The 15,119-nt window shown below is 44.1% G+C and overlaps 2 protein-coding genes across 7 annotated transcripts in view; both read right to left on the reverse strand.

Annotated features, from left to right (window-relative positions):
• NVL (nuclear VCP like) overlaps nucleotides 1–4,102 on the reverse strand; it is an 88,440-nt gene extending 84,338 nt beyond the window's left edge. Inside the window, exon 1 of the mRNA XM_083434434.1 lies at nucleotides 4,092–4,102. The gene's annotated coding sequence lies outside the window, so the exon portion shown is untranslated. The remainder of the gene's footprint in view (nucleotides 1–4,091) is intronic.
• WDR26 (WD repeat domain 26) overlaps nucleotides 1–4,732 on the reverse strand; it is a 34,867-nt gene extending 30,135 nt beyond the window's left edge. For 3 of the 6 annotated variants that reach the window (XM_083434491.1, XM_083434493.1, XM_083434490.1), the window contains exons 1-3: nucleotides 3,577–4,685; nucleotides 1,658–1,757; nucleotides 1,390–1,446 (exon numbers count right to left, since the gene is read on the reverse strand). In XM_083434491.1, coding sequence (XP_083290617.1) covers nucleotides 1,390–1,446; nucleotides 1,658–1,757; nucleotides 3,577–3,950 — 531 coding nt within the window. In that variant the 5' untranslated portion in view covers nucleotides 3,951–4,685. Of the gene's footprint in view, nucleotides 1–1,389; nucleotides 1,447–1,657; nucleotides 1,758–3,576 lie in introns of all 6 variants that reach the window. The other 3 variants (XM_083434495.1, XM_083434494.1, XM_083434492.1) reach the window with 3 other exon arrangements.
• Between the last annotated feature and the right edge of the window lie 10,387 nt (nucleotides 4,733–15,119).

Consider the following 15,119-nt stretch of genomic DNA (forward strand, 5'->3'; position numbering starts at 1 on the left):
ATTACTTCAATACACTTTCCCAAAATTGCTTTTTTGACATATGAATGGTGAAAACACTCCTTGCTCCAATAAATGTAATACTCCAAAGAATGCCAGTCCACTTCTATGCAATGTGCTCAATAAAAGCACAAGATTTTACCTCAATTTATATTCACCTCAGTTACATTATTTATTCCTACACAACTCTTGCACTTTATAGCATTTGTTTGTTCTGTTTGGTTATATTATCTAAGTGCTGACTATCATATTATCAGCTGTCCATTCTTAAAGTAACACAGTTCTACTTGTCTGAGAGGAAAAGTTTATGCATGATTAGACTTTGATTTGATTAAAAAGAACAAGATACAAATACTTTCAGGCAGCAACTGAAGTTTAACAAAACATCTGTTTTTCCATACTTCATTTCCTGTCTGATGGGGGAAGGGAAGAGAGAACAGGAAAATATCCTTTTGACAACAAATAAATCAACCAGAAGAAAGCTAAACCAACATCAACCAATTCCTCACTGTTTTCATAGTCACTTTTGTAGTAATGCTGTATTTTCCACTTGAATAAGAGGAAAAATACACCACTATAATGACAGGGCAGCTGAATGTATGAAAAAAAAATCAGGGTTGTATCCAACTGAACCATACTCTGAGGAAAGCCCCTGAAATCAAAGTACTTACGTTACATTACTAATTTGAATTTATTTGAATGGGTCTACTCAGAGTATGACTTAGATGCATGCAACCCTCAGTACAGAAGAGTTTAGGTGATAGGAGTGGTTAAGAGAGTATTTCATGTTTCCCGTAAACACAATACATTGTCTCCCTTATTTTGTGTGTGTACGCACACAATTGTTTTAGTTCCAATGTATAAATTTGAGCTATATCATCTCAATGAAATGATCAGAAGACTGCCTTGTTTTAATTAAACAGAACACTACAGAGAATGACCCAAGTTCTAGACAGCTACATAAATGCAAAAGTCAACTGAAAAGAGTACTGTTTGCTGTCAGTCATTGCATTTCACTAATGTTTATTCAAATATGCCACTTCATAGAGACCATATATCATCCCCTGAAAGGCATACCCAGAACAATTTCACTCAAGAACAGATTAAAGAGTTGAACACAAAAATGTACACATTTCTCATCAGTGACTTACAAGAGATACTTATATATCTATGCCCACACTGCTGCAGGATGTTCAAATACACTCATGACATGAGAGAGACATGACACTTTAATTTTTTTAGGCTTTTCATTACAAATATCAGGTAGGCTGGTGTATATACTTATTTTATTAAGACACATGTGTACCCCAACACAAATCTGGAGGGAGGGGGAGGCATAGTATTACTACAAATAAACTAAACTATATCAAACAATTCAAGAATCTCTCTTACCACAATTGCATGAGGAGAGTGCACTAAAGGCTTGAGTTCATTCAGGTCGTTCTCAGCCTACAAGTAGCAGTTTTTAAAATAGAAAGGGAGAGAAAAAAGAGATAAACCAAGGATTATGAACAGCACCAACCAACAAATCTGCAACTCAGACCTATGGAAGCTTATTCAAAGTTAAATCTCACTACGTTCAATGGATTTACTCTCAAGTAACTGTGTATAGGATTGCAGTTCTAGTGATAATTAGGCAGTTGCATGCCTCTTCCATTACCTTATCCCATTCTCCTTCCATGACATGATTGCGGAATTTGGTAGCAGAAGGATGTTCTAAACGACATCCTGACTCTTGCATTAGAAGATCAACAGTCTGGCTGCAGGAGAGAGGTACAGTATTTTAAAAAAAGCTGACCAATCTTATTCTTACAGTGAAGCCATCCATGTAGCCATAAATCCAAAATATTGTTTAAAAAAATATGTTCCACCTTAAGAAAAATAAGATGCTGGAATGTGTTTTAATGAATTCCAGCAAACAAACTTGTGCCCTCAGATCCACAAGTTACATATGGAGCATAAACTTCACAAATACAAAGTTATTTTTCCTCAACTATTTTGATGATCAAGAAAAACATGGCTCCATAAAAACACACTGTTTTAACATGTTATTCATATGAAAACACAAACACTGACATTAGATTATAACGGGATTAGAACTACCTATAGCAACTGGAATTTTGTTGATGCAGCGAGCATAGTGTTATTCCCTACCAATATATTATCTGCCTTCAAGTCAGTTGTCCATTAGGCTGGGATCTTAATAAAATAAAATAGACTATTCTATAACCTACAACCCTCCCCTTCACATTTTAAACTAAAAATAGCACATTTACTATGGTGTAGTCTATGAACAGTCACGAGTTGTCACCTGCTGCTGTAAACTTGCCCTATTTCAGTGGTGTGCTTGTTTCGTGCACCGAGTTAATTAAAACCAATCCATTCCCACAATAACACAAGCTCTTGGCATACAAGGGGCCATAATTTTCCTATAGTACATATTCCTACATCTCAATATTCTCTAGCTGCTATTATATTGTACTATTGTTAGGTTTGTTTTGTTAATCCAACTGCTGATGTCCTGCATTTATTTGCTTTTCACCCTCCCCCACCCCAGCTGCATGCCTATTACTCAGCTCAAAGTACTGCAGTGCTGCAAGCAACAGAAGAGTCAACACATTTGACATTAATTTTCTGAAGTACTTATACACAGAGTATATTCAAAGACTACATTAGACATAGTTATATCCAAATTACATTTTAAACATACTGTTTATTTTAACACCTAGCCAACGACAGAGACTGTACAAACATAAGTATTTTGATATACTGGTTTGCTTTTTTAACTCAATATACTTGTTTTAAGACTATAGACAAAGAGATTTCCGTACACTGTTGTGTTGAAAATGCTATTTTATCTGTACCATCTATGCACCAATTCACCTTTATTACTATGTTCTTGGGCCTTCATACTGTCATAGTTGACAGAAGACTCTACCTGTTCTCCGAGTAGGAAGTCCACACAGGACTAGGCCTGAAAAAATAGGCCCCAGAGTTTCACTGCCTTCATCCCTTCATTCCCTGGATTTATCTCTTCTCCCCCCATCTCTCTCTTTGATATTAAACTGCGACAGAATAATCTGACAAAAAGTGCCCCTCCTTAGGATAAATATGGGCCAAGGCAGCCACACAAAAGTGTTGGATTCTCTCCCTTGGGCATATAATGTGCCCTAAAATAAACAAGTCGGCCATGGCTATTATTCTCATCAGCACAAACCCTCGTCTATTTTGTATCCTCCTCCCCCCACTCAAAGATTTGGATGGAAATAAAAAATAAAAAGGCATTTTACAAGAGCAATACCCCCGACCCCACCCCAAGAGCTGGGTCTCCCTCAAACGCGAGCCTCGCAGTGACTCAAAAGGGGGGAAAGCACAAACAACAACGAGAAAGCCAAAGCCAAAACAGGTTTCTGGAGATGGGGTCAGCCAAAACGGTGTGTGTGTGTGTGTGTGTGTGTGTGTGTGAAATCTCGTCTTTCGGGCCCACTTCCGCACCCCACGGAAGATTCCGCGCCCCACACAGCGCTGAGTTGGGAAGGGCATTAATGGAGACTGTCGTCCTCAGCTTGCCCCACTTACTTGAGGCCCAGCCCGTGGAGGTGCTGCCCGATGAGCCGGATCACGTCCTCGTCGGACTGCGAGAGCCGCTTCTTCTTCTTCAGGGCGCTGCCGCCGACCCCGACGCCGCTGCCTCCCCCCATCTCGACGGCGGACCCCCCGGGGGCCGAAACCCCGTTGTTGACACTCGGCCCGCCGCCGCCGCCGTTGTTGTTGTTGGCCGACGGCAGAAGCCCGTTGGCGTGAGCGAGCTGCTCCCCGGCGCTCGAGCCCGAAGAGGCCTCGCCGTTTTGGGCGCTGAGGCAGCCCAGCTCCGGACCCTGCGACGATGACGGCGGCGGCGGCGGCTGTTGTTGTTGCTGCTGCTGACCCCCTCCTGCCCCGTTGGCCTGCATGGCGCTGCTGCTGCTGCTGCTGCCGCCGCTGGCTCTGAGGGGGTTGGCAGCAGGGGGGGCGAGCCCGGCGGAGAGCGAGGGGGACGGGGACGAGGTGAGGCCTGCTCTGCCCGCGGAAGCCCCGGGCTCTCCTGCTCCCTCCGCCGCCGCCGCCGCCGCCGGGGAGGCCCGCGCTTTCTTCCGCGGTGGCGGGGAGGCTCCGCCGGTGTCCGAGTCGGAGGAGGAGGAAGCGGAGGCCAGAGTTTCCTCGCCGAGAGCGGCCGTGGTGGGAAGCCGGGGGGGGGGGGGAGTGAGGAAGGGGAGGCGGGGGTGGGAGTGGGGTGGGGGAGGTGGCGGGGGTGAGGAGCGGGGTGGGGGGGAGCCCTGGTCCCTCTTCCTCGACGCCCCTCAGACAGCAGCGGCGGCCGCCGCCCGCTCTAGGGTCCCTCCAGCTAACGCTGCCCGAAGCCCACCGCCTGGCAGCCCCAGGCGCCCGGCCCACTCCTCTCCACTAGCCCGCTGGGTTTGTGGCTTCTCTGCCTAGCTGCAGCCTAATGGAGTCCGGGCCGGGACGTCACAGGAAATTCCTATACTGCCCCCTACACTCACTTCCGCCGCCGCCTGGGGTAGGCTCTGGGGGTGCAGAGTGCAGAGGGGGCAGCCTAGGGCCAGTGGCGTGAGGGGCTCCGGCTGGCCTCCACAGCACCACCCGCTGGGCGGGCACAGACCCTGCTCGGGGTGGCTGAGGTGGGCGCTTTGTCACCGCACCTGACTGTTTGCGTGAGGCTGGCTGGCTTGTTATGCTTCCACCTTGCTTATCTCATATGCCCATATAGGGCAAGGCTGGAGGTATATGTAAATATATACACACACCCCTCATTTCCCCGTGCTCCGAAATGGCACACATAAACGGGAACTAGCATGTTGATGTGCTCCGAAAACATTGTTCTATAGTTACCAATTACTTCTTTTTTTTTGGGGAAGTGAGTTGAATCTTTGTATTCAAAACAGCAAAAGAGCCCTGTGGCCGTTGTGTTCTTTTTTAAGGCTCCGCAAGACTAATAGGGCTACTGTCCTGGAAGTTGTTGTTTCAGTTCTGAGTGGGTTTCTTCCCTTTCTGGCTTGTATGTATATATATGTATGTGTAGGTAGGTAGGTAGGTAGATCCACTGCTTTTTCTGGGGGGGATGCAGGGGTACGCATACCCCTAAACATTTTTTGAATCTAAGTTTGGCCTCATTGAGGGGCAGAATTACAATATGAGTAGGAAAATGAGAGTTATCCCTAAACATTTTTTAAGAAGGAAAAAAAAGCAGTGGATGATAGATAGATGGATATACCTTTAACATCAAAGTAACAGGTGTTTGTAAGAAACACAAACATATTTGCATAAAGTGTTTTCAGACTAAGAAAAATATGCCTCCCCCTTGTTTTTGTGCCCCTGCCTTGAGGTAGAACTTCAATATTATTTCCCCCACACAATAGAGTAGGAGTGGCAAGCCCTGCCTTACCGCAGGAATTACAGCATTTCCCATTTAATGGGGGGAAATGGGGCTCTGGTGTTAGACGGCAGTTGTGTATAGCCTTTGAGTAACAATATATATAGTAAACTACTTCCCCCCCCCTAAAGAGCAGGGGTTAGCTTTAGTACTGCTTTCTATTAAAAATACTAAATGTTGTGAAATGCATTAAAATTAAAAGTATTTCAAGGGCAACAGAACATTGAGGGAGGGAGTAAACCCCATGACAGCCCAGTCACTATCCAGTAGATGCTTGTGGCTCTCATGCCAATATATTCCAAGTAGCACTAACAATCACAAAAAGATATACTGTGGGCAGGAATTGTGTTTTTCTCCGTGACAAAATATTGTAGCTTGACGTATGGAGAAATATTGCAGCTTGATGTATGGATCTTACTGATTTTGCAGAAATCCACACAGTGAATGAATAACAACTGCTTATTGATAGTGCTGAAAACTGTCTCGAAAGGACCCAACTACAACTGGGTCTGCCTTTCCATTAGGCGTCTTGAAACTAACCCTTGCCATCCCCTACCTACAACTATACCTATGTAACTCAGGGTAACAATTCATGCATCTAATTATATGGACTCCAGTTCACAAAAACTTTTGCCATAATAAATTTGTTTTTAAGTCTTGAAGGTGCCACAATAATCTTTATGGTCTTTGGCCTGATAATGCTGGTGACTGGTGATTCAGATATGAAGCTTCTCTATATGATGCTGACCTCCCAGCTGCACCAGGTGAGTCTTGTTTAGTTACCATCTTTTTGGAAGAGACATCAGAAAACAATTATGCTACTCCTTCTCAACAAATATCCTATGGTACTTTTTACAAGGCATGGGCGTTGGCCTTGTGCCGTGCCTAATTCCAACTTATAAAATGTAATTATCCAAGCATCCTACCTAAATAGTACCACGAATACAATGCTATTTCTCACTTCCTGCCATATTGTTGTGTAATGTCACTGAGTAGCAGTGAACAGCCAATGTCTATACATAATGAACAATAATTACATTCAAAATGCCTATGGTCTCTCACTATAAATTGTTATTATTATTTATCAAATTTCTATACAACCCTTCATCCAAAGATCAGAGTGTGGTTTACAACAGAAAAACACATAAATGTGTACCACAGTGACAAACAAAAACACAGCATTATTATTTGTTAAAGTTCTTATTTATTAAAATTTATCACATATTAAATTTATTATTATTAAAATATTATTGATTTAATTTCTAGACCACCCATAAATGCTATGAAGCAGCAGCTTCCCCTCCCCACAGTTCTTCAGGTAACAGCAGACATTTAGGCTGCAATTCTAATGGTATTTACCTCAGTATATATCTTTAGATTGCACTGGTAGAGCACTTCACTCACAACTATCAGAGATAAAAATGTACAGTATAAAGGTTAATATTGAAATATTGTTTAACTAAAGCATGCCACTCCTCCTCACTGAAGGGGCTTACTGTGCCCGTTGTTGTTAAATACACATTTGTTATTATACCATTTATGTCCTGCTAAATTAACCTAATCCATTTTCTTCATAAAATATTAGAGGAGTATTTATTGAGGTTGATGGTGGGTAAAGTCTTCTGACTTTAACTGCAGTTTCAGGTGTTCACACAGTCAAATGCTGATACTTCTCCACTTTTCAGTTTTTCATGCAAAAATGTGTATCTCACTAGAGAGGAAAACATTTTGAGTGACTGGAGCATACGGAATGTAATATTGACTCTTTCCTGACTGTTGTCCCATCCCTCCTTCACTATCAGAGCGTCTTCCCTTCTTTTAGGGGTGTGGCAAGGTTAAAGTTGCACTATCACTTCAGGCCAGTGAGTGACAAAAAAGTAAGTTGAATGTGGCAAATGTGCTGAGAATGACACAATTTTTTCCTAACTGCAGCCTAAAAATATGCTCTTTCAAGATCTGTAGAGATGTGACCAGAAGAAAGGACATTATTGTACTTGATCACATAGCTTTCAACAAGGAAGATGTTCACAGTTTCTCTAAAACAGGGGTGAGATCCTCTTTTCTCTTTTAGTCCCTGGGTAAGAACAGCGGGTGGCGCTGTGGGTTAAACCACAGAGCCTAGGGTTTGCCAATCAGAAGGTTGGCGGTTCGAATCCCCGCAATGGGGTGAGCTCCCGTTGTTTGGTCCCTGCTCCTGCCAACCTAGCAGTTCTAAAGCACATCAAAGTGCAAGTAGATAAATAGTTACCGCTTTGGCGGGAAGGTAAACAGCATTTCCGTGCGCTGCTCTGGTTCGCCAGAAGCGGCCTAGTCATGCTGGCCACATGACCCAAAAGCTGTACGTCTGCTCCCTTGGCCAATAAAGCAAGATGAGCGCCACAACCCCAGAGTCTTCTGCGACTGGACCTAATGGTCAGGGGTCCCTTTACCTTTACCGTTTAAGAACATATCTTTGTATTCCTAGTCACATTCCACTACAGTGGTACCTTGCAAGACGAATGCCTCGGAAGACGAAAAACTCGCAAGACGAAAGAGTTTTCTGTTTTCTGAGTTGCTTCGCAAGACGAATTTCCCTATGGGCTTGCTTCGCAAGACGGAACTTCTTGCGCCTTTTTTTTTTAAGCCGCCAATGCATTCCTATGGGAAACCGTCAATACGCAGCAGTGCTTCGCAAGACGAAAAAACTCATAGAACGAAAAAACTCGCAGAACAAATTAATTTCGTCTTGCGAGGCACCACTGTACTTTCAAATATAGTCAAACTGTAACTGCATCTGTTTGAGGAATTTAACCTCTTAAACAGAAATGTTTAGGGTTAGAATTCTTTCCAATATATTTTTTAAAATCATCAAATATTGTGGTTTTGTCAGTGAAATGCTCTTGCACGCGCTCTCTCTCTCTCTCTCTGTGTTACACTACAGCTTTCCTTTCAAAACTGGTTTCAGTTAATGTTTGTTACTCACATATACCAATATTGGATCAGAGCTGTTGCTTAGAGTAGCAATCATCAAAGACAGTTTAAAAAAAAAGTTTTAATTTTAAAGACAGGAAAGTGTGCCTCACTCTTTGGTATGATGCACAAACTAGTCGTTAATGCTGCAACTTGTAAGGTGTTAATTAGATCCAATTATAACCTGAGTAGCCTGCCCTGGCATTACAGTGCATCCTGGCACTCCTTTTAACTTTTATTCGCCTATAAACTGGGATTGTCATGGTTTCTTGGATTCATATAGAAAATAGAATTGTAAAAGTTTTGTCTGATAAACATCAATTGAGAACAACTTTTTTGGTTTCTATGATTACATCAAGGCTATTTTTCTAGAAGAAGAGGTGCCGGAATTCACCATGAACGCCTCCCTTGTTCTTTTAGAATGGCAATGGTGCCCCCCTGAGAGGTGCCGAAACTGAGTTCTGTGAGTTCCAGTTGAAAAAAAAGCCCTGAGTAGTACCATATAGCTAATTTTCAAAATAGGTATCTTATAAGTTAAAAATGGTACACAGTAGAAATGAGAAGAACTAGGAAGCTCCATAGGTTTGATTCTAATTTCTCTCTCTCTCTCTCTCTCTCTCTCTCTCTCTCTCTCTCTCTCTCTCTCACACACACACACACACACACACACACTTTGGTTTCCAAATGTTTTGGAAGTAGAACGGACTTCCGGAACGGATTCCATTTGATTTCCAAGGTACAACTGTACTCTTGTTTGATGCATTAGAGTGTTGGACTAGGGCCTGGGAGGCCAGGGTTCAAATGTCCATTCACCCATGAAGAGCACTTGGTGATCTTGGACCTGTCACTGTTTGTTAGCTTAACCTATTTATTTCTACATATTTTATTTTTATAATTTTTTAAATAATTTGTCACAGCTAAAAATTGGCCGCTGTTTCTTTAATGCTAAAAGAACTAAGTCAGCATGAGTCAGCGGCCTACAATGGCTCATGCACCAAATTGTACCTGTGGTCAATGCTAGTGTTTGGTGTGTGTTGGTTTGATGGTAGAAAGCTGTTTGCGTTTGGTGTGTGTAAAAGCTGTCGGTCATGGTTGAAGAAGAAGACTTTTTAAGAATAAAAGCAGCAATACTTTGCAAGAATCCTCTTTCTCAAAGACTCTTTTGTGCCCACTAAGGTCTGAGGACTAGGCAAAGGAGTAAAAAGGAGGTCAGAACCTTTTTCTTTTTCATACACTGATATAATTGACTATAGATTTGATACCTGTCATAAGAAATGGATGGTTCTGTTGAAGGGGGGAGGGGATACAAAGGAAAGAATAGAAGGATGAAAGCAGGAGCAGAAAATTATAAATGCAGTGGAGTTCGAGACATGTCAGCAGGAGAAACAGCCATGAGAATCATGACACATTGCCATTGACACAAACCTACAGCTCAACTTCATTATCCACCCACTACCATCTTATTGTGCATTTGCTGTGGGTCGTTATACTGAATATGCATGATACAAAATGGTGCTCAGGATGGTAATGTTTTGGTTCAAATTGATCATATGTAACCTTAAAAACCGGCCTCTTTCCAAAATTGATTGAAAATCCTCATCCAGTGATGAACAAGTGGCAGTGGAAGTTTAGTTTAAGAAATTGTTGGCACCTGTCTGTCTCAAAAGAGAATGGAGTGTACCTCCAGCGGTGAAATCAAACCAGTCTGTTGTTGTTTGTTGTTTAGTCGTGTCCGACTCTTCGTGACCCCATGGGCCAGAGCACGCCAGGCACTCCTGTCTTCCACTGCCTCCTGCAGTTTGGTCGCACTCATGTTCGTAGCTTCGAGAACACTGTCCAACCATCTCGTCCTCTGTCGTCCCCTTCTCCTTGTGCCCTCCATCTTTCCCAACGTCAGGGTCTTTTCCAGGGAGTCTTCTCTTCTCATGAGGTGGCCAAAGTATTGGAGTCTGTTAGTGGCACCAAAGTGACCTCCCAGGGTCTCAAGCCTGGGCAATGTGTATAGAGGTCCTGGGACACCCAGACGACAACCTCCCCGTTGTCGTCTATCAACACATGTTAATATTGACCATCTTTTGTGAATATTGGTATTCCTCATGCATGGTACTGCTTATAGGATGTACACTGATGAATGTGAGTGATCTCATCCCAGTGATAGGCAACATTCACTGATATATCTCTGACTTTCTGGACTTTTCTGGACAAAAAATAAATCTGAGAGAACATTCACATGACTGAAAACGAGAGTCCATGAATGTTAGCACTGAACTCTCTAGGGTTATGTTCAGAAACGTGGGTTTATTGCACCAAGCACATCTGCTGTGTATCATTTGCTCTGGCTTTGTGCACTTTGAGTGCTGTTGCTTATGTAGCCAAAGAGTGGCACTAACCATGCACAAAGGGGAATGCGTCAGCAGACTTGGGGGAAGCCCAAGGTCATACACAGACACAAACACACAGAGGGCCAGATTTAGGTTTGATGTGGCCCTAAGCTACTGAAGGTAACGGGGCCCTTTATATGTCCAGCTGTCCTTTGTCAACAACAAATTGTCACTTTTGTGTGTGTGTTGAATATATGCTATACGGTAATTTATGGACCTAATAGGTATCTAAAGCCATTTGCACATAACAAAATATGTAATTTATCAAAGTAATTGTTGAACTGAAATGCAATTAAGAAGTATATTAATAGTGAAATACAATTAAGAAGAAGTATATTAATAGTGAAATAATTATTAAGGTCTAACTTAAAATGATTTTTTATTCATAACAAGCTTAATAATGCAAACACATTGGCATTTGGCAAGAACAAAAGTTCCTTTAGAAACACAATTTACAAAGACTCATAATCTAGTGTCTAGAAACTTGCTATAACATGAAATAATAATTGTAGGTTTTATTTTATTTGTTTTTTATCTTATATTTTGGAAATGTACATACAATTTTTTCCCTTTAAATTTTTTTGGGGGCCCCAAGAGAGTGAGGCCCTAAGCTATAGATTGTTTAGCTTATATGTAAATCTGACACTGCGCGCGCGCGCGCACACACACACACTATATATATAATAATAATAATAATAATAATAATAATAATAATAATAATTTATTTATACCCCACCCATCTGGCTGGGTTTCACCAGCCACTCTGGGCGGCTTCCAACAGAACACTAAAATACAATAACCTATTAAACATTAAAAGCTTCCCTAAACAGGGCTGCCATCAGATGTCTTCTAAAAGTCTGGTAGTTGTTTTTCTCTTTGACATCTGGTGGGAGGGTGTTCCACAGAGCGGGTGCCACTACCAAGAAGGCCCTCTGCCTGGTTCCCTGTAACTTGGCTTCTCACAGCGAGGGAACCGCCAGAAGACCCTCAGCGCTGGACCTCAGTGTCTGGGCAAAATGATGGGGGTGGAGACACTCTGTCTGAATATGACATCAGGAAGAATGTGTTTTAACTGCAAAGTGTCCTGGAAAAGACACTCTGTATTGGGAAAGAAGGGAACTGAGTTCCCTCCCATTTTCCACTTTCCTGATGTTCCAAATGACCAGTACCCTGGAGTTATGATTTGTGTTGCTGTCAGGATTCTAACTGGACTGTAACTGACCTAAGAATGCTGCAGAGCAGTTGCTGCTGTGGCCGGCCGTTCAGGCGAACGTCAGTTCAGTGGCCAGCAGCTCAGTCTTCTTGAGGCTCAGGAAAGTTGTTAAAAGGGTCTTTCCAAAAGCAGACATCCCAGATTCCAATCCAGACGTTTCCAGAGCCGGTTCCCTTGATGTTTTCCACATGCCACACTCTCCAGTTGACACTGACTGTTGAGGCAATGCACATCAGCAAGGCCAAAATACTCATCAAGAATGCATATAACTGGAAGCAAGAAACCAAGCTCAGTCATCTCACCACCAGGGAGCCTTCTTTCACCCGCAGGGGGCGTTTGGAGAGGAGAGGAGAGGTAGACATGGCAGACATGAATTCAGCGGCCCTAGGATTAATATCATTTGCCTTGTACAGTGTGTTCAAGCCCAGAAAACATAAGGATTTTGTCTTAACCTTTTTTAGGCTTAGAGCTCTCCTGAACTTACTTGCAGGGATACTGGTCCTGATTTCTGTGATATGGAACATGTCTGCTGTCTTGCAAAATGGGGAAATGGTCTTCCCAGAAACTTTTGAATTGCCTCAAATTCCCAGCGAGCAGCATATTGGACCTTCTATTTATCTAGGCTATATCGCTGCAGGTTTCCAGCTGCTGAGTGCAGCATTGGTTGGGATGGAGAGATGTTGCATCAGAATCGCAGCAGATACATATCAGATAGAAACTGTAGTGGTGATTACCCCAGGAAGTGCAGTAAAAGGTGAGAGTCTAACTACTTGTTCGAAGTGTGGTTCTCTGCTGGATCTGGTAATTCAAGAGAAATCCTCCGCAGTTGAGATAGTGGAAAGTCTTGTGGAAGATCTTGAAATTTGAGAGAAAGCCTGTGCAGTGGAGATGGCGGAAAGCCATGGGGAAGATCTTGAAATTTGAGGGGAATCCTGCGCAGTGGAGATGGAGGAAAGTCATGCGGAAGATCTTGAAATTTGAGAGAAAGCCTGCGCAGTGGAGATGGAGGAAAGCCATGCGGAAGATCTTGAAATTCAAGAGGAATCCTGCACAGTGGAGATGGAGGAAAGCCATGCGGAAGAACTTGTCATTCGAGAGGAATCCTGCGAAGTGGAGATGGAGGAAGGCCATGCATCCCAAAGCTCACCTGAAAGACATCAAAGCCCACCTGAAGTCCCAAAACATACTATTATACATGTGACTCCCTACAACAGTCCCTGGGGACTCTTCCCAACCACACCCCATATACTTTATTCCCTTTCAGAAGTTAACAACAACAACAACAATAAACAACTTTTATTTGTATCCCGCCCTCCTCGGCCGAAACCGGGCTCAGGGTGGCTAACATCAAATATATACTGGTAACATTAGTATAAAATCAAACAATAATTAAATTACCTCCTAAAAACAAGTCAGGATCAAATTTAAATCTAATTAAATGGCTTTCCACAGGATTAGGGTTGGGAACAGTAAATGTTCATCAGGCCCAACTGTTTACACTGTTCTTATATGGGCCTGTGAGAATGCTGGGAGGCCTCTTTCATACTAGTTCTTATACAAGAAGAGGAGTCAGGCTGAGCCCTGACCAAAGGCCTGGCGGAACAACTCCCATCTTGCAGGCCCTGTGGAAAGATGTCAAATCCCGCAGGGCCCTGATCTCTTGTGGCAGAGCGTTCCACCAGGCCTCGGCCCTGGTCAAGGCCAGCCTAATCTGCCTGGGACTTGGGATCCCCAAGCTGTTATTATTTGCAGACTGTAAGGTCCTCTGTGGGACATACCAGGAGAGGCGGTCCCGTATGTACAAGGGTCCTAGCACATATAGGGCTTTAAAGGTTAAAACCAGCACCTTAAACCTGATCATGTACTGCACCAGGAGCCAGTGCAGCTGATACAGCACTGGATGAATGCGATCCCGCGGCGAAGCCCCATAAGGAGTCTTGCCGCGGCATTCTGCACCTGCTGGAGTTTCTGGGTCAGCTTCAAGGGCAGCCCCACATAGAGTGAGTTACAATAATCAAGCCTGGAGGTGACTGTCCGGTGGATCACAGTGGCGAGATCAGGGCGAGAGAGGTAAGGGACCAACTGCTTAGCACGGCGGAGATGGGAAAATGCCGCCTTTGTTGTAGCTGCAACCTGTGCCTCCATAGAAAGGGAGGCGTCTATTACACCCAAACGCCTGACAGAAGGTCTGGCACTAATTGCGCCCCCACAAGAGATGGGCATTGGCCCCACAACCCCATATCATCCCAACCCAGCCAAAGAACCTCTGTCTTCGAAGGATTTAACTTCAACCGACTCCCACGTAACTATCCAGCCACAGCTTCCAAACATCTGATCAGTGTGGGGGGGGGGGCGAGTCAGGATGGCCATCCATCAGCAGATAGAGTTGGGTGTCGTCAGTGTACTGATGGCAGCCCAAACCAAAACTCTGGACAAGCTGGGCGAGGGGGCGCATAAAGATGTTAAAAAGCATCGAGGAGAGAATTGCACCCTGCAGCACTCCGCACACCAAGGAGTGGCGGGATGACAATTCCCCCCCAAGCGCCACCCTCTGTCCCTGACCAGAAAGGAAAGAGTGCAGCCATTGTAGGACTGCCCTGAATCCCCACGTCAGCAAGGCGGTTGTCCAAAAGTTTGTGATTGACCGTGTCGAAGGCTGCTGACAGCTCTAAAAGGATCAGCAGCCCTGCCCCGCCTCGATCCAGCTGCCCACGGAGATCATCTGTTAGGGCGACCAGAGCCGTCTCGGTCCCATCACCAAGATGGAAGCCGGACTGGAATGGATCCAAAGCTGACGTTTCATCCAGGAATCCACCAAGCTGTTCAGCAACCACTCTCTCAATCACCTTACCCAGGTACGAAAGGTTCGAAACTGGGTGGTAATTGGATAGCTCTAAAGGATCTAATGATTTTTTTTTAAGAGACGCACCACTGCCTCCTTCAACTCCCCAGGCAATGTCCCCGTGCCAAGGGACAAATTGATGATGTCACCCAGGGGGACCCGCACCTCGTCTGGGCACGCTCTAATCAGCCAGGACGGGCACGGGTCCAGAGGGCAAGTGGTGGGCTTTCCGGCTTGGAGGAATCTGTCCACATCGGCTGGGAGTATCTGATTGAAGTGGTCTGATACTGGACCCGAAGACACTCA

This window comes from Podarcis tiliguerta (assembly GCF_965153285.1).
Source record: "Podarcis tiliguerta genome assembly, chromosome: 3".
Classification (NCBI taxonomy): Eukaryota; Metazoa; Chordata; class Lepidosauria; order Squamata; family Lacertidae; genus Podarcis; species Podarcis tiliguerta.